The following is a 22,705-nucleotide window of genomic DNA, read 5'->3' on the forward strand; positions in this document are numbered from 1 at the left end:
GAGCACACCCTCCCACACTGCTCTTACCAGCAGGGTTTGTGTCCAGCCAGTTCCCACCAGCTTGGGTGGGTCCAAGCAGCCACCTTTCCTGCCCGCCCCCCCCCCCCCCCCCCCCCCCCCCCCCCCCCCCCGCGCTGAGCAGAGATTACAAAGGAAGTTCTGATCACCATCCTGCCTTGGACCCAGGGCGCCCTGACTACACCTTAGATTCACCGGGAGCTTTAGGACTGTGGGCTCTAAGACCTCACTCTAGACCAAGAGCACCACCGTCTCGGGGGTGAGGCTGGGAGGCAGCATGCTCAGGAAAGCTCTGGGTGCTTCTCTGGTGTAGCCCAAGCTGGGAGCCACGATCTCATGGCTCGTCTCTAACCTCGGCTGAGACGCCAGTGTCGCTCAAGACCAGCACCCTTTCCCGGCGCTGCTGTCCCCAACCTTTCCCACTTTCCTTAGGCTGCCCACGGCACTCCCACCGCCTCGTCTCCGGTTTCAGAGACAAAACCCAGGATGTTGGTACCAACCGTCTTAAACTCCATGCTCCCCACCTCTACACTCACCCATGACAGCACATCTTCCCTCCTTCCTCACCTCCAGAGGGGCACCCCGGCTCAGCCCACCAGACCCATGTCCATTTACACCCCTCCACAAACTCTGCCTTCTGCGTCTCCTGCACCTGCCCTCAGTCTATAAAAATGTTCAAGTATTTCCTACCTCTAAAAAGTGTTCTTTTGATCTTATCCCCCATATTATTTTCAGCACCAACCTCTTCAAAAAGGTGTTAGTCGCCATCTCGGTACCCTCAAACCATGAGATGAATTTGTCCTCTGCCCCCAACGTCTAAGTCAAATGCTCTCACTACCACAGACCCAAAACCCCACTGGGCGCCTGCATCTCTCTAAGCATCTGAATCCCTTGGCAGCCCAACCTCCCAGGTCCCCCCTTAACTTCCAGGAGACCAGCTCTACCTGGTTTCCCCCCTACCTCTCTGACTGCTATTTCTTAGTTTCCTTTGCTGCCTCTTCTTTCTATGCTTCCTCCTTAAATATGGCTGTTCTCCAGAGCTCTGTCCTCAGCCCTCTCAACACTTCCAGTGTGACTCATCTGTCCTCACAGCTTTGGGTCCTGCTCATGCTCCTGACCTCTGGCTTTTCCTCCACCCCAAGTTCCAGCCTGTACTTGCTACGATCTGGTAAAACATCTCCCCAAAATACCCCGAACCGAATAGTCAAAACTGCCCCATTCTTTGAAACGACATTGTTCTGCATCCCTGAGCTCAGTTACCGGCATTCACCACCTATTCAGGCATCCAAACCAAAAGCCTCATATTTGATACCTCACTCATCCCCAAAGTCCTATCAATTTACCTCTGAATTTCTTCTAATTTCGCCTCCTCTTCTTCTATTTCCATCGCCACTACCTTCACTCAGGTCTCACCACCTTTTTACCAGACTGGTCCAGAGCGTCCTGATGGACCTCACAGCTGTCGGCCTCTCCCTATTTTAGCCTAGCCCTCACACTACTGAACTCCCTTAAAAATCATGGTAATTTCCTTGCTTTACAAACAAAACAAACTTCACATGCACGAAGAAGTACTCGAGTCCTCCTGCCCTAACGATTAAAACTGAACTCCCTGGCTCGCATATGACCGTTCTCAGTCTGCACAGCCAGTCCTGTCTTCCACCGCGTTTGGGGCCCGCAAGCTCTCTGAACCGAGTGGCTTTTCCAGAGGAGCTGCTGTCCTTTCAACCCGCAGGACCACTGTGCACGCTGTGCCCCCATTCTGAATTTCCTCCCAGTCCTCCCATGCTTGACCGGTGCAAGCTTCACCGCTTGTGGGAAACCCTTGGACTACCCAACCCCCCCAGCCCTCCTGGAGGATGTCACTGCCCTCACCTCTGTGCCTCCCGGACAGACACCACACGTTCTGTCAAGCCCACCCTGTACCAATGCTATACGTTTACTCGATTATTCCCCCACTAGACTGTGGCCTTCGAACACAGTGGACCTCTTCTGACCTTGTGCCCTGACACGCTGGCACAGCATCTAACGCAAGAGCGTGAGAGCTGTTCTAGAAGAGAAGTACTCGTTGCAGAAATGGACACCATGAGTGCTTCCTGGTCAGAGAGCCCACCCTTCTCTATCGACCCACACTACTTTCTCAGCTCAATCACGAAGCCCAGGGGGCCCCTGGTCTTTCCTTTTCTCCTCCCGCTGCCCACAATTCATTACCCAGCTACCTCTGCTCCGTGTACGGCTGAATCTTTTGCACGATGATGTCGGAATCCAGCACCCCCAGGAGGACCCCAATCTGGCGGATGAACATCCCCTTCAGTCTCTCAGTCAGCTGGCTGACATTGACATCCAAGATGATCTCCACCAGGTTGTTCTTCCTGGGATCTGGAAAGCACGTGGGTCAGTCATGGCTTTAGAAGTAGGAGAGTGCGTGGGCACAGGAGAGAAAGTAACGAGGGCATCAGAAATGCAACTGCCTTTCAAATGGAAAGGGGCAATAATGAATTCTTAGTAATGCATCCGAGGTTGGCTTGGAGAGCTTTGAAAGGACTCTTGGTCCCTAAGTCACCCCGAGAATTACCAAGCATGTGCTGGGGATTAGGGAGGCAACAGGGTTTAGTGAAGGGTGCAGGAAAGAAAGAAACACGTGTTTTAAAAGCTTCTCCCAGCTGGCGTGGCTCAGTGGATTAAGTGCCAGCCTGCGAACCAAAGGGTCACCAGTTCGATTCCCAGTCAGGACAGGCACCTGGGTTGCAGGCCAGGTCCCCAGTGGGGGATGCTTGACAGGTAATCACACATTGATGTTTCTCTCCACTTTCTCCCTCCCTTCCCCCCTCTCTAAAAATAAATACATAAAATCTAAAAAAACAAATAATAAAGCCTCTCCCTTGGCCAGGCAGCGGCCATCTAACAGTGGCCGTCTAACAGGTCTCTCCTGGTCTACATCTGATTTCTGGTGACTTGCTGTACTTTGTCTACAACATGGGAGGGAAAATGCTCATCTCACCATCTTACCAGTAACACGAGGGCATCTGCCCTACAGGTCTGACAACAGTCAACACGAAGGACACCCAGGCAGCCAAGAAACCAAGAGCCACATCCCAGCTCACGGTGCCTTTACAACTCTAGAGCTGGGAGACCACGGTGCTTTGCTTTTGATTATATCTTAAAGACTGTCCTACACTCGGAAGCTCAATGATTATTCAGAATACCTTACTCACATACTTCAATGTACCCTTTGCTTGTTCTGAAGTATAATTTGCATAATTAGGGGACTATCTGTGATCTGATTTTAAACACAGAGGGATGGGACAAGGAATAGACCACCTGCCTCGAGCCTTTCCCATCTGAGACATCACACAGGAGCTCAGCCTAGACAATGGAGAGTAGGTCCCTATCCCGCCCCCCACTCACTTCCTCTCTAAAACGAAACAAGCCTCCGAGCAAATCTGAAAATGTAAAGGACACCAGTTACTTTACCTTCCCTGGGTTGTCAGAAAAAGCCTGAGGCTCAGCTCACAAAAATAAATAGTTTTCTGCATCTGGGTGCTGATGAGACATCGTGACTCAAGTTATCCCTGTGCTCAGATTCCCAGAGCACCTGAGCCCTGCCTCACTGGTGGAACGCACAGTAGACAGTGCAGGTAGGGGCACAGAGGCCTGGCTCTGGCACAACTGCCGTGTGACGCTGAGCAAGCCCTGCCTGGTTCTGTTCCTGCATCTGCGATGAGTAGGGGAGGTCCCCATGCCTGTGTGGGTAGGAGGGGTGATGCTGTAACAGACAGACCCTAAGGATTTTTCAGCTTGGGGTTTCTAGATTTTTTTCAAAGCTGGATATCCCACCTGGCTCTGTCCAGGCCGGGGACAGGGCGGGTCTCAGGACCGAGGCCTTGCTTGGCTGACCCAGCAGTGCCATTCAGGCCCGTCACACAAGGACTCACCAGGTTTCACCTCCACAGTAGTCCGGTCCGTGTTACTCTCACCCTTCGCATCAGTCACTTGCAGATGGAAAGTGTAGGTCCCCTCGACCAGGTTGGAAAGAAAGAGGACGGGCTGGTGGTCGGAGTGGTTCAGCACCTCCTGTGGGCGTGAACAACACGGTTGTGCTGCAGAGCAAAACCACTCTCCTTCTGTGGACTCAGCTGCTGCGCTTCCGTCACAGCTAAGCCCCTCTGAGCCGCACTCTTCAACTCCAAGCAGTTTCTGCTCTGCAACAGCGCTGCAGCCACAGCGCTAGGGTCAGGGAGCAGAAACACCCTGTGCCACACTGGCTTGCAGAGCGCCCCTCGGCAAGCCATTTAACCCCCCCGCCAGACTTCAGAGAGCAATCCGGCTGCGACAGAGGAACCGCCTGGTTAAACAGATACCAGGATGTCGGGCCCCACCTCCTCTCCCCATCTCACCACCATGGCCATGCGCTGCCCTCCGGCTCCTGGCACACTTACCCCTGCTGCGGGGCTCCCCTCATCTCGAGTCCAGAGGTAGCTGACTATTCCCTTGTCATCTGAGGACTTGGAGCCATCCAGCTCTGCTGTGTCCACGGGCAAGGTTATCACCACATTCCCAGTTATCTTGGCTATAGGTGGTTTGTTCATTTCTAAGCAAAGAGAAATCATTGAAATAATATAACATTCTGGGGAAAAAAGAAATGCTTCTTCATGACACTTACGGGGAAGTTAAACACCAAATGCATCTTAAATGAAGAACTTGTTCCAGCACCTGTCCCTGCCAGCAGCAGTGCACATTTAAAGCCACCGTGCCACAGACAGGCCCTGAGGCTCCAGCCACACCCAGAACCGTTCTCCCGATACCACTGGATGGAGGGGACACGCGCAGTTTCCTCCTGTACTCTCCTAGCAGCCTCCCCGAAAGGAATCTGTGCTTTGGAGGTATGTGACAACTGGAAATAAAGGCCCGCAGCTGGATTGAAGCCTGGGCGTTTAGGTTTCATCCAGCTGATACCATAAATTGTCTTTAAAATATGGGGTAAGCCCTGACTAGTGTGGCTCCGTGGGCTGGGTGCCGTCCCACAAACGGAAAGGTTGCCAGCTAGATTCCTGGCCAGGGCACATGCCTGAGTCCCTGGCTGGAGGAGTGCAAGAGGCAACCGATTGATGTTTCTCTCCCTCTCTCTCCCTCCCAATCCCGCTTTCTCTAAAAATAAATAAATAAAATCTCTAAAATAAGATAAAATACGGGTTGAAATGTTATTCTCTGAACATCTTTTTTGATTCCTTCCTTAGTACTTTAACAGAGAAAAAGGAGAGACCTCGCTTAACCTGGGCCCCACCTGCAGCTGTTTATTCAGGTGTGTGGTTTCCAGTGTTTACCGAGCTCAGGATACAAATGGAGGGCACCTGCACATCTGACAGGTTTTCCTGCTATCAGCTCATAGCGCTCTCCCAAGGCTATCACTGATCATCATGCCTGCGAACCAGAGCAAGGCCCATCAACGCCTGCCTCCAGCTGGTTTCAGCATGCAGGTTCCTAGGCCGAGCACAGACAGCTCCAGTGCAGGACAGCCATTCTAAGGTCTGACAGCAGGTGTCACTGTAGCTAGCAGGAAAGTCACAGTAATGCCGGGTCTTAGCAGCACAGGCAAAATAAAAATGCAAAGGAAAAAAGCCTTAATCCTTAGATTTAGTTGTCCCTGGTTGTGAATTTGCTGCCATTTTAATGTTCATAGTTTTGAACTATCAACAACTGAATCTAAAAAAACAAACTAAGCAAACCAGAACAGGAACAGAATCAGAGAAATGGAGATCACATGGAGGGTTCTCAGCTGGGAGGGGGCGGGAGGAGAATGGGGGAAAAGGTAAAGGGAATAAGAAGCATAATTGGTAGGTACAAAATAGACAGGGGGAGGTTAAGAATAGTGTAGGAAATGGAGAAGCCAAAGAACTTATATGTACAATCCATGGACATGAACTAAGGTGGGGGGGTTGCAGAAGGGAGGAAAGATACTGGGTGGAGGGAACAAAAGGGGGAAAATTGGGACAACTGTAATAGCATAATCAATAAAATACATTTTAAAAAAAATAAAAAACCTTTATCCTTTCCCTATTCAATGAGAAGGAAGGAAAGGAGGAAGGGGAACAGAGGAAGTTAAAATTCACCTTACAGTCGCTCTCAGTTAAGGTTGTTTTCGAAAAGCAAATAACAGCTGCCCTTACCCAACTTTCTTCCCCACACCCTGTCTCTGATCGATCTCCGTAGCCAAACAAGAGAGGATGAATTCTCAGTTATCCGACCCAGAGGCTGCTGCACCAACCCGAGGCAGGGAGGTACCTTCTTTGACAATGACATTCACAGAGCTCTGGCTTTGCAGGTTCCTCTCATCTTTGACAGTCAAGGTGAACACGTAGGTTCCCACCTGCAGCCCCGTCACAGTGGCAACACTGCCGTTAGCATTCTCGAGCTGCACCCCATCAGGGCCCCTGGACAAGGAGAGAAACCAGAGGATGGAGTCGTGCCTGCTGCTCTCCTGTCCCTGACTCAGCAGGTGCAGACAATTACTGCCTCAGTGACCACATGAACTGTTGTTTCCCAGACCTTGAGAGGACAAGCTTTAAAATATTCTGTTTGGACAGAGTGTCATTTGGCCCCAAAATACAGGCTACCTGCTGATCAGAAAATGCCATTCACCAGCTTTCAAATACATCTAGCCTTATCCTTTATATGGGCTTCTGGAACATTCAAAACTCTTTGCTGTTCCAGTTTGTAAAAGGAAGAAAGTGCTCTGGGGAGGTCTTTGATCAAAAGAATGACTTCAGAGTGATGTTTCTGAAAAGTATTTCTGGCCCACTAGTTGGTTCAGCTCTTTCCAGCAAAGAAGCAAAATGCATTTCTTAATCACATGCCAAACTCACTCTTGCTGAAAAGTCAGAGAAGGAAATGGGCCAAAGCTGCAGAGGAATTCTCAGGGCAAAACCATCCACTTCCTAGCGGCTCTGTAAGCAAAGCTCCCCCCAGCTACTGGACAGGGGCCCCAGAGGACCCAGGACACCTGCTCTGTGCCGACACCCAGCACAACGCTGCACACACCAGAGAGCCCTTCTGCTCAAGAATCAAAATGCCCCAGAGCTTCCCCTAAAACTACAGGAAGACCAGAGACATCTGCAGACTTGCTGGTACTATTTTGTTTCACTGTTCAAATCTATGATCTCTGACCCTAGTAGCCCTCCCTGAAACAGATTCTTCTCCAAGAAGCTTGCTAAGCATTATTTCTGCTGTAAACACTAATAAAATTCAACCAAAAGGTTCCCCACTAGTACCTTCAATAGTTATAACTAAAATACCCTGGGCTGGGAAAGATTAGGTTCTCAAAAAGAAAGATACAAGAGCAGAGAAAATAATTTCTAGAATCCAATTCACCAATCACAAGTCAAGTGCAGTCCAGTAACAAGGCTTTCCCACTATTCTCTGATGCCCTAGGCCACAAACAAAACCAAAAACAGAACAGCCCGTCTGTCCTATGGGTGCCACCTTTGGAAATAAATTTAACTCCTTGTTAACTTTTAACTCTTCCTTGGAATTCTTTCGCTGCTTTTGGGGTCCTGCATATAATTTGAATCCCAGTAGTTATGGTTTAAAAGAGCCGAAAGGAACTGTGAGACTCAGGAATGGTTCGATTCGGTAATTCTAGTTTAACTAGAATTATTTTGGTTACCGCCGTTGCCTCTGGCTAACATACTTGGTAAGTGTAGTCTTGTGCAAGGGAACAGTAACAGAGCGACGCTTTCATCCTGTAGATGAATTTTCAACTCTCCTTAATAGCTGCTCTGCCCCATCCCCCCTGCCAGCTTTACCCAGTTAATTCTGAGCAACAGTATTTTTCTGCTCCATTACCCCTTCCATCCTGCCTCTCAAGTGTAATTAAACTATGCATTTCAGCAGATGGATTATACCTTTAAAAGCACCAGGATTACAAAGTACTCCTGGGGACTAACTGATGGTAAGCGTTCTTTTTTTTCTTACAAAAATTATTTTATATAATTTTCTTAGAGCTGAAGTTTGGCATCGCAAAGTTTTTTTCTCAGTCACTCCCCTCTCCACCCCTTGAATAAGCGAACAAGAACAAGTAAACTCTTAAAAAGCAAGTAAAACCATGTTCTCCAAAGGCCTGGAGCCTCTGCATAAATAAAGAGTTTGTGTCGATACTCACTGTGTTTTTTTCCAGAGATATGAGATAATTTTCTGATCATCTGAGCTTTTGCTACCATCCAGGGTTGTGCTGTCCACGGGAAGGGTCAGCTCTTTATCTGGGCCTGCATCTGCCTGCGGAGGCTTGTTGTTTTCTAGAAGACAGATACTTGGAGGTCAAAAGCAGGCAGTCAGGCTGGGAAAGGAGAGGATCCAATCGGGACGTATGTTCTGGAAGCCATGAGGACCCTGCCGCTCTGCCAGCAGAACTGCCAGGTAACAGCGGGACAGCTATGTACTGGGGTGTGGTCAGGGAGCTCACGACACAGACTATAAAGCTGAACAGAACGGTTCTGAAAGAACACGGCAGAATTTAATGAAGTTACAATGCCACACTGAATGCAAAATATTGTGCCATAGGAGTGCAAATAAAAGGGTCCGAGTGGTAAGATGGGGCTTTCTTGAGGAAGTAGGCTTGAGGCTGGTCCTTAAAGGGCACATGACAGGACTGGGAATGGCAGAGACTCTCTGCTCTGTGGCCTTGACAACACTATAACTAGTGAAGGGTAAGGGCATGAGCTGAGGCTGTGAAGTGCTCTTTCTCTCAAGCTATGAAGAAAAAGCACTAGGGGAATGGACAACAGAAGTTGCTAGGACAACAGAAACTGCCAGGGGCTCTATGAATTGGTACCTCCCACTTCCCCCCTCTTTCAGCTCAGAACCCAAACCCTCTTCTTCCCCAAGGGTAAAGGGAACAGCCAATCGAAGAGCCTGCACCTCAAGTTGGAACTTACCAGGCTGCACGATAACGGTCACTTGAGCGGTGGCCTGCTGTCCTATTGTGTCAGTCACTGTGAGCTGGTAAGTGTAGTCTCCTTCTTGCATAGCAGAGAGCTGCAGGGTTGGTGTTCTAACGCCCTGGATACATGAATGCAGACAGTGGGAAAACAGCCTCCCAGAATCACATCATACACTAAGTCCTGCTCGGGTCTAAGAGATTTGCCCGGTTTTCTAAGCCTAGTTGGTGCTGGGCTATTACCTCCTAGTTCAGCAAAATTAGTGAATGCTGAATCAGATGCTGTGAAACGTCTCGTTAAAAGTTTCCCCCTTAAGAGGGAACAACCCTCCCTGACACAGCAGCTATTTCAAATGAAATCAAACGCTCTCACAAGGGAGGGGAGTACAGGAAAATATGCAGACAACCAAGATCAGTCTCTACGACCCAGGCAGAAAGGCCATGAATATATAACAACACAATTTTAAAAACAGTGTCCTTCCTACAAAGGCCACACCGTGATCCCTACAAAGCTGCCTCAGTAAAATGTGGCAGTAACTCAAGACGCCACGTAAAGCCGTGCTGCCTTCTCACAGGTCGGTACAGATCTTACAGCGGCAGAGAAACCCAACATACTACTTAGACTAACTCGGGGTGATAGGTGAGCCTGAAGCCATGCCTCAAATCTAGAAACAAGGATTACTGAGTGTCAGAAGGAACTTCATACGTAACTTAGAACAGCCTTCCAATGCGACGAGAGAACAGTGGCCACAAACCGGCAGCCTCCGAGCTTGCAGACATTTTGTTTGGCGTGTATGTCTTAAGAGATGTAACATTTCACACAGAGGTCTAGATTTCTATCTTTTCTGGAAAAGTTGTACATTCTAGCAATACAGGAAACACACTTCCATCTGGCAACAACCAGCTGGGCCTGAGGGGCAGCCAACCCTTTAGTCTGGGCTTGAGTTCTCGGGCGCACCACGGCCCACCCAGTTTTCTGTGTGTGCTTTGTCACCGGTGTGGTGGCAGCTCTAGGCTCTTCCTAAACATCTCCGGGGAGAAGGTGCTCCCCGCTTCGTCAGGCCATCTGCCCCAATTTGTAGGGTTCACACCCGGGTCGCTTTTAAATAGTCTGACTCTCTGGATCGCCCTGGAACAGCCACCATTTCTCATCCAGTCTTTTCCCGATACTAAACATTTAAGATAAAGGTTTCTGCCAGTATGTTAATTAAAGGCTCCTTAAACTTTCTGGATTAAAAAAAAATTTATATATTCTATGCACAAATCTGCCTTTGGTAATTAAATACAGCAAATGTAAGCCTTGGAGGGTGACCCAGTCCAGCAGCTCTAACTGCCCTGGGCAAGGAGGGAACTCCTGCCTCCTACCTGCATCTCCACCACCTTCCCTTTGCTGCTGGGGCTGAGGGACCACTCATAGCTGGTGATGCCGTGGTCGTCAGTGCTCTGGTTCCCAAAGAGGGTGATGGAGTTTTGGGGCAGGGTGATCACTTGGTTGGGGCCTGCGTTGGCCACAGGAGGATAATCCACAGCTTTGTTCACTGTCAGACTGGCCGTGGTGGAGTTGGAAGCTCCATCCGAGTCCACCACCGTCAAGCTGTCAGGGCAGAGAGAGGCGTGCAGTCACGGAGGGGCTTTGGTACAGAGGAATCAACACGAGAGGACTGATAATCAAGGCTAAGAAATACCAAGGGGCAAGTGTGACCAACTGGTAACCCATTCTTACCATTCCTCTGGGAAAGGCAGAGTAATACTAGAGGCTAACACTGACTGAGGGTTTGCTGTGTGCCAAGCACTGTGCCAAGTGATTTGCAACTCAATAAATCCTCCCAATAGCTCTGTAAAGTCCTATCCTCATTTTACTGCTCACACGTATGAGGAGAGTAAGGCAGAGAGAGGTCAAGTAACTTGCTTGGAAACGGAGGTGTTGGACGTGCATCCAGGCAGCATGTCTGCAGCGTGGGGTCGCTCTGCTGCCTGCATGTGTCTGTGCTGGGGCCGGTACAAGCACGGTCTGATCCGACCCCCACAACAATCACCGGTCTCCCTTTGCAGGTGGCAGAGTGGCTACGTAACCAGCCCAGGGCCCTATCATGAGCCAAGAGGCAAGGCCAGTTCTGACTCCCAAGCCCAGAAACCAAGTCTTAAGAAGTGGTAGTCCATGGCCCCTATTCCTGTGGGGCTCAAAGACACTACAGTAACTAAAGCTCTGACTGCAGCAGGCTCTCCTGCCATCATCCTGGTTCAGAGGTGTACGCATCACAAGAACGGACACCCTGGCAGACAGCCTCTGGGATGGACTAGGAGGGCTGGCTGCGGTAAGACACGAGCCTGAGATGGAAATGCACTCTCCTACGCAACAGCCCCACGGTTCGTGCCAGTGTGAAATGAGATTTGAAAGAGAAAAAAGTGCTCATTTATAAGAACAGGCTTTTACCTAAATGATGCTTTCCAGCTGAACAGCCTAAAGCTGCTCTTGCCACCTCAAAATGTGAGCATAAGCAAGCAAGGAGGTTTGGGCTCCTTCCATTCTGCTGACGGAAAGAGGAAAAGCATAGAAAAGGCATGTCGTTTGTTTTAATCTCACCACCAGCCACAGACAGAGCCAGACATCTGTGGGCTTCCCCTGTGGTCTGAAGGGGGTTTTGGTATCGCAGTCTTGAGAAAAAGAGCACAGAAACATCAGACAAACAGAAATGCGAATCAAAACATCAGAAGGAGAACAATCCACAGGAGTTTTCTTCTTTTTCCAGTTTGCCTGTTGTTTTCAGTTTTTTGTTTTTTTTTAAACATATACTATCTGTCTCCAATTTTAGAATAAAAGCAAGTTACAGATAGGTGGCAAAATGGCAGCTGCCCATCACTGCCTTTCACCTCAGTCCCTGCCTTTCAGGCAAGAACCCTGAATCTAAACAGCAGCTGACCACAGGGCTGGGGAAAGAGGACACTGCCGTGTAAAACCAGCGGGGAGGAAAAGCAAAGTGGAATCAGCTGAACCTTAATGCTAATCAAGCCCAAACCTGTCATTTCGTAGACTGCGGCTTAGGAAAAAGGAATCGCTCCCTAATACCCCACCCAACTGAACTGCTGCAAGCCAACATTAGTGTGAAAAGCTCAGACTGCCTGCGTGACCTTGGGCGAGTTACTTAACCTCTCAGTGCCTAAACTTCCTAATTTATAAAATAGGAGTAATCATACTGCCTGTTATAAGGATTAAATGGGCTATTGCATGCAAAGAGCTCAGAACAGTAATAATAAACACATAGTAAATGTTCAAGAACCAAGTTATTATTGTTACTATTTCTAAAAAGATTATCCTAGCCCAGGCTAAATTCCATAAATGTTGAAATTCCTACATTAGAAATCTAAGGTAAAAACCATTCATATTTCGATTTTAAGCCAATGAGAAGACTCCAACCTTGTTGAATGGCAACTAGCTTTCCTGAAGTCCCGAGTTGCTGCCAGTTCTGCACAGTCAGAACCTGCACATTCAGCGGCACGATGGGTGTTGTGCTAGGACGCTCAGCACTGTGTCTCTGGCCGTGTCTAAAACCGACTGACCTCAGGTCCAGTGAAGAAGACAGACACTCATGTACAAGCGGCTGCACCATGCTAGGTGCCACATAAGGGCGCTGAGCGCAACATCCTCTGTTCTTTGGAGGGTCTTAGAGAGCCTCATAGGAGACTGTAGGTCCTTAAGAATAGGCAGAACTCCAACAGATTGAGAAGAGCATTCAAGGAAGCCTAAACAAACTCCATATGGGCCACGTCAAGGAACCGAGTAGAATGAGCCGTGACATAGGGTTCAGAAAATCTGCATTTCAGTTCTGGGTAACCTCAGCGAAGTTAGTAAACACACTGAGCCTCACCTTTCTCGAATATAAAATGAGGACAGTATCATGGACACACGGTGTCCGTACGATGCCAGTGCTTTGTACCATATGAGGAATTCTGCAGATATAAGAATTACTCTACAGTCAGCCTCACATTCTTAATCATATTCTAGAATGTTGACATTAGGTCCCCAAAGGGCTGTCTTTGAATCAAATTCTCCAAAAAGCCCTGTTAGGGGAAGATCCTACAACTCACATTCAAATAAACTACTTGTCAACATTAAAGATTTTGAGATATCATAAGTTTAAGAAGTGTTTCCCAAAGGGAAGAGATAAGATGGTAGTATGTTCCTTCTAGATTTTTCCTGAGAAAAGGCAAAGAAAGATGGACCCTTTCACTGAATAACAGCAACCCTAAAAATACATTTGGGGATCTGCAAGGTAAGGCTTTGTAAAGGACTAACTGTGGCGGGTCCTGATCTACTACGCAAAGGCTTTTGCCCTAAAAAGCTACTAATGTCGTGACTGCAATCACCACGGGGCTCAGAGAACCAATGGAGCCACAGGCTTCATTTTCAACCGACGCTGCAATGAATTCGGTATCTGTCAGAGTTACTCCTGTAAGAACGTAAAACCCACAAGGGGGAGAAAATGGCCAATGGTAAACTTGAAGGATCCTAATTTACCTGAAAGTGTAGTTCCCAGGGACGAGCTTACTTAGTTTTAATATGGGCGTATCTTCAGAAATCTTCTCTTCTCTCAGAGGTCCCTTAAGTTCTTCCCAATGGTACTTGACGATTTTATCATCATCAGTGCTTTCTTGACCGTAAAGAAACATCAGTTACAACATGAGGGCACTGGTCTCAGCACTTCCCCGGTTTACACAAACCAGGGCAACTACCTAGAGGTCTGAGGCTAGGAAAGCTTCGTGAAATTACAGACTCTCTCCAGAGTGTTTCTTTCCTAAGAATAGTGGGTCATTCTGCCTCTCTATGAACATTCCACTGAATAGTTTTCCAAGGGCTCCAACACAGGCAACCTCTGGTTAAAATGCTACTGCATAGAAAAGGAAAATCAAAAACTCTTAAATGCATGAAAAGATACTCAACCTCATTGAAAATAAAGGCAAATTTAAATTATACTTGAGATACCGTGTTTAACCCTCTCAGATTGGTAAAGACCAAAGTTTCTTACCACATCAAATGGGTAAAGGTATGGAGAAAGAGGCCCTTTCATACGTCACGGTGGAAGCATAAATTGATGCAACCTTTCTAAGGAGCAATTTGGCAAAATTTACCTTTGTCCCTGCAATTCCTCTTCTAGGTAGGTATCCCACAGATATCCTTGCATGTGTTAAATGTCATGCTTACAAGATTATTCATGGTAGCATTATAATCACGAGAGACCAAAAATAATCTAAACAGCCATCAATAGAGTGATTGAAAACAAGTATGTATTCGAAAATGAAATTATACAGCCGTATAGTGGAAGGCTATGTAGTCATTAAAAGAAAAAGAAAAGAATGAAGTATTTCATATATTGATTCAGAAAAATTCTCCAACATATTTAAACAGGCACTGTACATAAGTGTGCGTCACGGGTTATCATAAAGAACTGTACGTGTCTCTTCTTGCATATGCATAAGGCATCTCTGGGAAGATATATAAACTATGCCAGTGACTGGAGGACAACTGGAGAGTTGGGAGACGGGTGGCAGTGACTCTTTCTGCCGTATACCTTTCCGTAGCACTTAATTCTGATCTATTCAGAACATAAAATAAAGTGGTGCTGTATGGACCTTTCTACCGCTCTCCCCTGTGCCTCTTCCTGACCTGCCTCCTCCCTCCCAGCCCGCCCTTCTTCTAGCCTCCTCCTCTTGTCAAACCAGCTACATGAAACATTTAACATTGCTGGTGCTTCCTCTGCTGAAGCAGGAACCACCTCTGCCCAAAACCACTACTGCTGCTAAGACAGTCAGGGTGGCAGGGCCTTAACAGATTTCAAAAGAAACAAGCAAATACTGGTGAGATGCAAGGCCGGAAACCTCCCCCACACACAGAGCAGAATCAACGACCAAGACCCAGGAACTCTCTCCTGCCCTCTGACGGGAAAATCTGAGTGAGCCCAGGCAGGGTGTGGAGCGCATTCTGTGAGTCTCTCCCGGAGAAGGCTGCCGAGAACCCTGTTAGGCAGAGATGGCCGGGCGAGAGCTCCTCAGTTAAGACTCTCAGTGACTTATCTCACCAGGATAGGAAAGAGCTTTGTTTCCATAACGAAGAATGGCAAGTTCGTCTAAGGAAATTTGAAAACCAGCCAGTTTTAACTAAAATAATGCTAAGTACATGCACAATCCCACTTTCTTACCATCTCAGAATAGAAATATTACTTCAAACAAGCCCCATGGGGGTCTTAAATAGGGCCTGTCTGGTTTTCACTTCCTCATCAGTTGCTTCAGATGGTTGGTCTTCCCATAGCGTGGTCAAGAAGCCTAAGCAGAATGCAGACACGGGCCAAACTCTTCTACCAGAGGGCCCAGCGAACGCTCTCCTAAAACACCATGCCTGGGGAGGTACTCACGGCTGCCATCAATGACTGTAGAAGTGGTGGGCAGAGAAATCTCCTGGAATTGCGGCGACACGACGGCAACGGGAGGCCGATTCTTACGGGGCTCTGCAAGTAAACAACCGGGAGAAATGCAAAGAGGGGCTTTGTAAAGTATGGGAGTGGCAGACCATGTCTGGTTGGATTATAAATGTTTCCATTACATAGCTGGTGGCTGAAGCATCACCAGATTCAAAAGTCACAAGACCAGGCTGGCATTCTAATGTAAGACACCGGAGAGTGTTAAGCCTCTTCCAAACCTTAGGAATAGCCATCCCTAAGACTACGCACTGCATTCTTTCAATGCTCGGGGGCCATCCGGTTCATGAAAAGTACTAAAGCAGTAAGTGACTGCTGTTGGGCAAGCTGACCGGAGGTGGACAACAAATAAGCTTTGTGCAATAAAGGCCTTGGCAGGCAAACTCTCCCTTGCCACGAGACTGTGCTGAAAAGATAATGGGTAATTTCTCAGCCACCCATGGGCCGACCGTGTGTGAGGTGACTAGGCCAGAGTGGTGGGAAAGGCACAAACCACGCTGGTCCAGCTGAATGACTGTGAGCCCGGTGGCCTTTTCTTTGAGAAATAATCAAATGGTCTTTATGCTAAACATATTTTAAGAGAAAGTATTACCTTGGCTACAAGGTTTAAGGAATTAAAAGAAAATCTATTACCAACAAAGTCAGAAAACAGTACTAAGAATTTCTGCCAACGTATGTGCCACTTGCCAACTTCCGCCAAATTTCTATGAAAATGCAAAACAAGACATACTTGCTATTGCACTGTAATCTACTTAAAAAGAATGATGGAATTTGGTGTCCAAGGTGAGAGAAAACTGGCAGGGTTTCAGTGAGAAAGTCTGTGTACAAAGGCCCACATTTCTGGAAAGAGATCAGAAAGGGCCAGACACTTGGCTGGTCCTCCTACATGCTTCTCCTAGGCTCCTGGCTTTCTTGTGTCTCTTAATTACAACACATGGTCCTCTCTCAGCATGAACCGCTTGGAGAAGTAATTCTCAGGCGGATAGGCTATTGTTCAGGCCATACTGCAGTGTGGGTTGTATGACTTATGTTTCCCTGCCCGGCAAGATGTCTCACCCAGAACCAAAGTATACGAATATACTTTGCCACCCTAACCTTTTACTGTATTGAATTAGGAATTGCCCAAAAATGTGTTACAAAAAAAGAATGGGAATTAAAAACCCCTAAAGTCAGCTCTCCACCTCCGTGGGAACCCTGCAGAGGGCTGAGAACATACCTGGTTTTACAGTCACGTTCACAAAGCCTTCCCCTTGGGAATTCCGACCATTTACACTCACTTTGAATTCATACAGGCCTGGGGTGAGCTGCAGAAAGGACAGAAGATTTCAAAGTCAACCGCAAAGAGCAGCAATTACACTTAAAATCACACATATGTGAACTTCTCCATGCTGACTCTTGGCACTCTCGTCGTCTTGCACTGGTTTCAACATGGAGAAAGTAAACTAGCTGAAGAGACGAAGCAATGAATAATAAACTAAAAAACCACAGCTTTTAATGTGCACCTTATTGCTAGCTGACTCTAGAACAACAAAAGGGATTTCAGTATCTCTGTACTCCCATTTTCATTTAAGAAGAACATTAAGGGCCCAACCATCCTACTGCACAGAGTTATGAAATTAAAACAATCATCTCTGCAAAGAAAAACATTTTGTAAGAATACCAAATAGCTCCCAAATATCTGCCTGTTTTTCCCTCCTGACTTTCACTAACTGTATAAACATAATATAAAAGAGAAAATAATCACCCAATATCCCACTGTCCTAACACATCAATTGATCATATTTCTCTTATTTCCTTCCAATCCTTAACCACACAAAAAAATACTTTCCAACAGTTCATCCATTCAACAAACATATATTGGGAACCAACTATGTATCAGTACTTGTCCTAGGCCTGGGACTTGGAGATGAATAAGATAAGATCCCTGCCTTCAAAGAACGTGTATGTAAAGGGTGTGTGGGGTCTGGCTAAAATCAAAGCATGTATCAAACTTTTTATTGTTCTTCCTTCCATTCATTTAGCATGAACACTTTTCACACAGTAACAGTGTTTTCAATAGTTATTTTAATGGCTGCAGAATAGTATATGAATACATGTGCCATAATTCTCATAAGCATTCCACATCGCTGGCTATTCGAATTGTTTCCAAATTTTTACTATCATAACTAACATTAGGATGACACCTTTTGGGCTCTTGAATGATCTTTGGGTAAATGTTAATTGACTGCACGGAGTGTTTTTGACCGCTCCCTTCTTTCTGTAAAGCTCTCCCCTTCCTTGGCCTTCACTTCCCTGCCCACTCCTCAGTTTCTTCAGTCTCCTCTTTCCTTCAATGACAGTGTTCCCCAGGATTCCGATCACAACCCACTTATTTCCTCATTCTACACACTCTGGATGATCTCGTCTATTGCCACGGCTTCAACTGTCATGTCTCTGAGGCCGGTGTGCACATTTAGCTCTCTAGCCCAGACCTGTATATAACCTGACCTCTGACTCCTTACCCCTTACGGGACACCTGCACTCAAATATTTCACAGGCATCTCAGACTCACTCTGTCTGAAAATGAGTTAATCATCTGCAAACCTCCCCAACCCAGCTCCTCTTCCTGTGCTCCTCATTTCAATGACGACCACCACATTCGCACCAACATCCACCCAGATGCCTAAGCCAAAGACTATAGTTATCCTGGACTTCTCTTCAACACCTTCAGGCAATTAACTGATCACCAAGTCTTAGCATCAATTCAACCTCTGTAATATTTCTCCAATCCAATCACTTCTCTCCGTTCACACTGCCGTCAATTTAGTTTTTAGCCGTCATCACAGCCTAGCTGCTAAAAGCAAGGGTGGGGGGTGGCCTTTAGAGACAGAAAGTTCCAGTTCAAATCTCCTATTTAATAGCTTTGTGAACTTTGGCCAAACCACTTTATTTTTCCAATTTTTAGTTTTGTCATTTGTAAAACACATATTCATATCTACGTCTTGGGGTCACTATGAAGATTAAATAAAATAATGGTATTAAACAATTAGCATGGTTTCTAGCATGCTATGGTATGAGCTCAATAGGTGGTTTTGAAGTTTTATTTTATTTATTTAGTTTTCTTTTTACTCAGGTTTTTATCATCTCACACCTAATTTTGTCAACAGATTCCTCACTGGTCTCTTTTTCTCCTCCAATCTGCAGTCAGGGTGACCGCCTAAACTGAAAATCTGAACATGTCTTTCTCCTGCTTAAAGTCTTTCAAAGGCTCCATACGCCCCCTGGATTAGATTCGAAGTCCTTACAGTGGCCTGGCCTCTGCACCTGCCCAACTTCCTTGTGCCATTGTGCTCTTCGTGCCATAGGGTCTACTCACGCCGAACTGCGTATATCCCTTTCTTCCACATTTTCTCTCTCATATTTGCCCTAGTGGACATATCATCTCCCCTGATTACAGTGTTATCATTCTGCCCTTTACCCAGTAAATTAGTAACCTTTCATGACCAAATTAGGCAAACTCTAAGAAATCTACTCTAACTCCCCAGAGTTTCAATACCCCCTGCACTGACCTAGTGCACCCCTCCCACATTATAACTCCCTGTTTCCAGTCAGTGCTACCCACTGTCTTTGAGAGCTAACTGTCCATTGTCTTTGAAAGCTAAGATTATGGCTAACTCACAGGAAAACCCCCAATGCCTGTCACATAACTAATGTACAATAAACAGTTCAGGAAGGAAGGAAGGAAGGAAGGAAGGAAGGAAGGAAGGGAGGGAGGGAGGAAGGGAGGGAGGGAGAAAGGGAGGGAGAAAGGGAGGAAAGAAAGAAGTTAACTGTTTGACCAAAGAAAATGTAAATTTTTATGGCTCTTAAAAACTACATTGAGTCACAAAAAAGACTGCGCCAATTTACACAGTCATGTGGCCACAAGCAACCTAGCTTATTTCCCAAATTCTAAACTCCTTATGCTGTTCAGTTACCCTTAAAAGCTGTTCAGTGTATATTTGCAGCTATCACCACCATGCTTGTACAGTCTTCTCCTCATAAATGAAAATTTGAGAGTCATATACTAACAAATACTGGATGTCAGCCAGTCAAGACTTTCGAATGATTCACTTTCAAAAGATTGCTCCCAATAGGAGTGTGGCCAGATAACTCTATATTATAAATTTTTAAAAATGATCAACACCTCTACCCCAGCCCTGCAAATGACAGGAGGCAAACTCACCTTGGATAGTTTGAGGCTCTTGGAATATTTCCCTTCCATTTCTCCACTGTAGTCTTTAGGATGAGTAATGAGCTGCCAGTCATAGTTGTAGGTTTCTCCTATAGAACGGCAGTTACAAAAATCATCAAAACACACACCTACACACAAATAGGGCAGCCACACAAATCTCAAATAACAAATCTCATCTAAATCTTTTTCTTTTTTTTAAAAGAGAGGGGAAGGGAGTGAGAAAGAGAGGAAGAGAAACATTGATATGAGAGATAAACATTGATTGGATGCCTCTCATCTGTGCCCTGACCAGGGACAAAACTGCAACCTAGGCGTGTGTCCTGACCAGGAATCAAACTGGCGACCTTTTGCTTTGTGAGATGACGTCCAACCAACTGAGCCACACTGGCCAGGGAGAAATCTCATCTAAATCTTGACAAAGCCTTAGTTCTTAAGATTTCATCCCAAAGGCTACAGGGAAACCAAACATGCTGTTGGAAGAAAGGGTAGATTCTGTTACAGTCAGGGCTTCTTCCACTTTCTCCCAGAAATGCTCAATCCTGCCCCAAACCTACCTGACTCACGGCTGATTCTCCCTCCAAATACCAGGTTTCCCATGGTATGGCATCCCAATGAAAATGCATGCCCTCCCTACCAACCACCACAGATGAACTCATTGGGCACAAAGGCCATTTTCTTGCAAAACTTCTTTTGCAACAAAGAACAGCAATAACTTCTAAATAACATGGTTCAAAAATAGCTTTTTACAAAGTGCTAACAATGCTCGTCTCACTGAGGTCATCACACCCTGGTGAGTTAAAAGAGCTACTTCATTCCTGCTGAGCTAAATAACACAGTGCAGAAGGTGGTGGGGATGGCCCACTTAAAACAGGCCCCACTGAAATTAATTAAGATCAAATGAAGCATTAAATGGTCTTCATTTGTAGCTCAAACTGTATGACTGGGTAAGGCAAGGATAGAAGGCCTTTATCTAAATGGAATCTCCCCAGTAAAAGTGGTCTTAAATTTTGGGGAAGAAAAATGCATGTGTGGCTAGGGAAGAGTGGGATTTGGTAGGAAGGTTTAGTTTTAAGTTACCACCCAAAAGCAAAAACTAAAAGAAAATATAAAAAACCTCAAATGCTTAGCAGAGAATGGTCATCTTTTTCTTATTTTACAAGTTCAAAAGTTAAAGTTAACACACAGAACCCAATTCCAAGATAACCTTCATCTGAAGACCAGGTTTTCTTCTATGAGCCTGAGACACCAGATCTATTACTCCTCCTCCCTTTCCAAACACTAGCTTTCTCTGGCCCCGCGCTCACAAACGCCCACGTGGAAGGCAGGTGAGGTGAGGGGCAGGAGGGAGGGAGCACAAGCAGGATGGTGCTAGGAGATGACATTTCCTGCAACTGTGGTTGGAAAGTTTTTCACATAGAAAACAGACCCACACTAGCTTGGAAATTGATAGCTTTGTAATATCTAAGGCTAACAAACAAATTTCCAAAAAGAACAATATTCCTAGAACAGAAAAGCTCAGGGGATAAATTCTGTCTTATAGCCAGAAATTGATCCAAGGGAGGAACGACTTGAGTACAGGCCTGTTGGACAGGCTGCTGCTTCTAATGACTCAGGGCGGTGGTTTTCAAACTGTGCCTGCAAACCCTGGAGGGATCCTGGGAGGTGCTCCAGGGGCTGCCCCAGGAGATGAGGGGGATGAGGAGCAGGCAGAGCTGGTCCTACCTCATTGTTCCCAGCCTTTGAAAGTTTGAAAACACCCACCTCATGTATCTGATTAAAGGCTGAAGAACCTGGAGAGTGGAGAGTTGGAAAAAATCTGTTTCTGAACTGTGTTGTCATCTCCACGGCAATATTAACTGACAGAAATGTCTATGCAAACAGAGGTTAGAAAAGAAATACTACAGTAGAGCCCGGCGTATCTTTCACCAAAGAGTGGGAGCAATGGCAGCTCGAGGCAGTTCTTTCCTCACCTCCATCTTCAAAGCCCACCGATCCATTCACCTTAACTCACCACCAAAGGAGGAAAGGGGAAAGCTCTAAAGGAAGGTGGAATAAATTGACAAGGAAAACAGAATTTGAGGGCAGAAATACAGAACAGAGAGGGCATTTAGGATCTGGGAAAGTACTTTTTGCATAAATATACTATTTGATGTTAGGCCCAGAAAGTAGAAATATTATATTGGAAACATGTATACCTAAAATGGAAGCACCACTGCACTGATTGGTGTGGCTTAGTGGGGGGGGCGTCGCTCCGCAAGGAGAAAAGTCGCAGGTTGGATGCCTGGTCGGGGCGCATGCCTGGGGGGAGCATGTGAGAGGCAACGATGTTTCTCTCACACACTGGTGTTTCTCCCCCTCTCTCCCTCCCTTCCCCTCTCTCTAAAAAATAATAAATAAAATCTTTTAAAAAATAAAATAAAATGGAAGTACCTCTTCCTGAATTATGACATTCCACTTGGTTAACATTATAAATGACAGTAATATAGACCCAATGCAGTCATTTTTCCATCAACGTATGCTTCACTTCATGTCACAGATAGTCTTAAGAGAATATGTATGTGTTTATAAGTCAAATTTTGGTATATTAATGTATACTTCTAATGTGAAAGGGATGCTCATATTACAAAAGTTTTCTTAAACAATGAATTAATCATCCTTTATATATTTTGTAGATTTGAGTTTTATATATTACATTGGGCCTTTTTCTTTTTATAGTAGCAGTAATCTTGAATAACTTCTCTACAAATTTTGTATCTGTTATTTTCTAGTTGTTCAGCCAAAACAAAGAAACTGAGTCTCAGTTTCTTCCTCTTTTAAGTGGGTATAATACAACCTACATTTAATGAGCATCAGCTATATGCTAGGCATTGAATTGGGTGCCTTATACATACTATTTTGTTTTGCCCTTAAAGTAACATAATTATATAGGAATCATCCTGATTATACTGAGAAAGAAATAGAAACTTAGAGAAGTTAAATAACTTTCTGAACATCATTCAGCTAATGACAGGCTGAGCGGGGATTTCAATCCAGGCTTAACATTAAAGTCTATGATCTCAAACAACTTATATTACC

At 46.0% G+C, this 22,705-nt stretch overlaps 2 protein-coding genes across 9 annotated transcripts in view; both read right to left on the bottom strand.

Moving 5' to 3' along the window:
• Positions 1-22,705, bottom strand: part of SFPQ (splicing factor proline and glutamine rich) — a 296,926-nt gene that overhangs the window by 212,289 nt on the left and 61,932 nt on the right. The gene's annotated exons all lie outside the window — the stretch shown is intronic.
• KIAA0319L (KIAA0319 like) overlaps positions 1-22,705 on the bottom strand; it is a 95,708-nt gene that overhangs the window by 11,059 nt on the left and 61,944 nt on the right. For all 6 annotated transcript variants that reach the window (XM_024554553.3, XM_024554556.3, XM_024554555.3 and 3 more), the window contains 11 exons: positions 19,622-19,719; positions 16,634-16,721; positions 15,355-15,447; positions 13,464-13,596; positions 10,313-10,541; positions 8,946-9,069; positions 8,174-8,306; positions 6,298-6,446; positions 4,455-4,606; positions 3,951-4,089; positions 2,235-2,394 (listed from right to left, as the gene is read on the bottom strand). In XM_024554553.3, coding sequence (XP_024410321.1) covers positions 2,235-2,394; positions 3,951-4,089; positions 4,455-4,606; positions 6,298-6,446; positions 8,174-8,306; positions 8,946-9,069; positions 10,313-10,541; positions 13,464-13,596; positions 15,355-15,447; positions 16,634-16,721; positions 19,622-19,719 — 1,498 coding nt within the window. The remainder of the gene's footprint in view (positions 1-2,234; positions 2,395-3,950; positions 4,090-4,454; positions 4,607-6,297; positions 6,447-8,173; positions 8,307-8,945; positions 9,070-10,312; positions 10,542-13,463; positions 13,597-15,354; positions 15,448-16,633; positions 16,722-19,621; positions 19,720-22,705) is intronic.

This window comes from Desmodus rotundus, chromosome 3 (genome assembly GCF_022682495.2).
Source record: "Desmodus rotundus isolate HL8 chromosome 3, HLdesRot8A.1, whole genome shotgun sequence".
In the NCBI taxonomy this organism is placed as follows: Eukaryota; Metazoa; Chordata; class Mammalia; order Chiroptera; family Phyllostomidae; genus Desmodus; species Desmodus rotundus.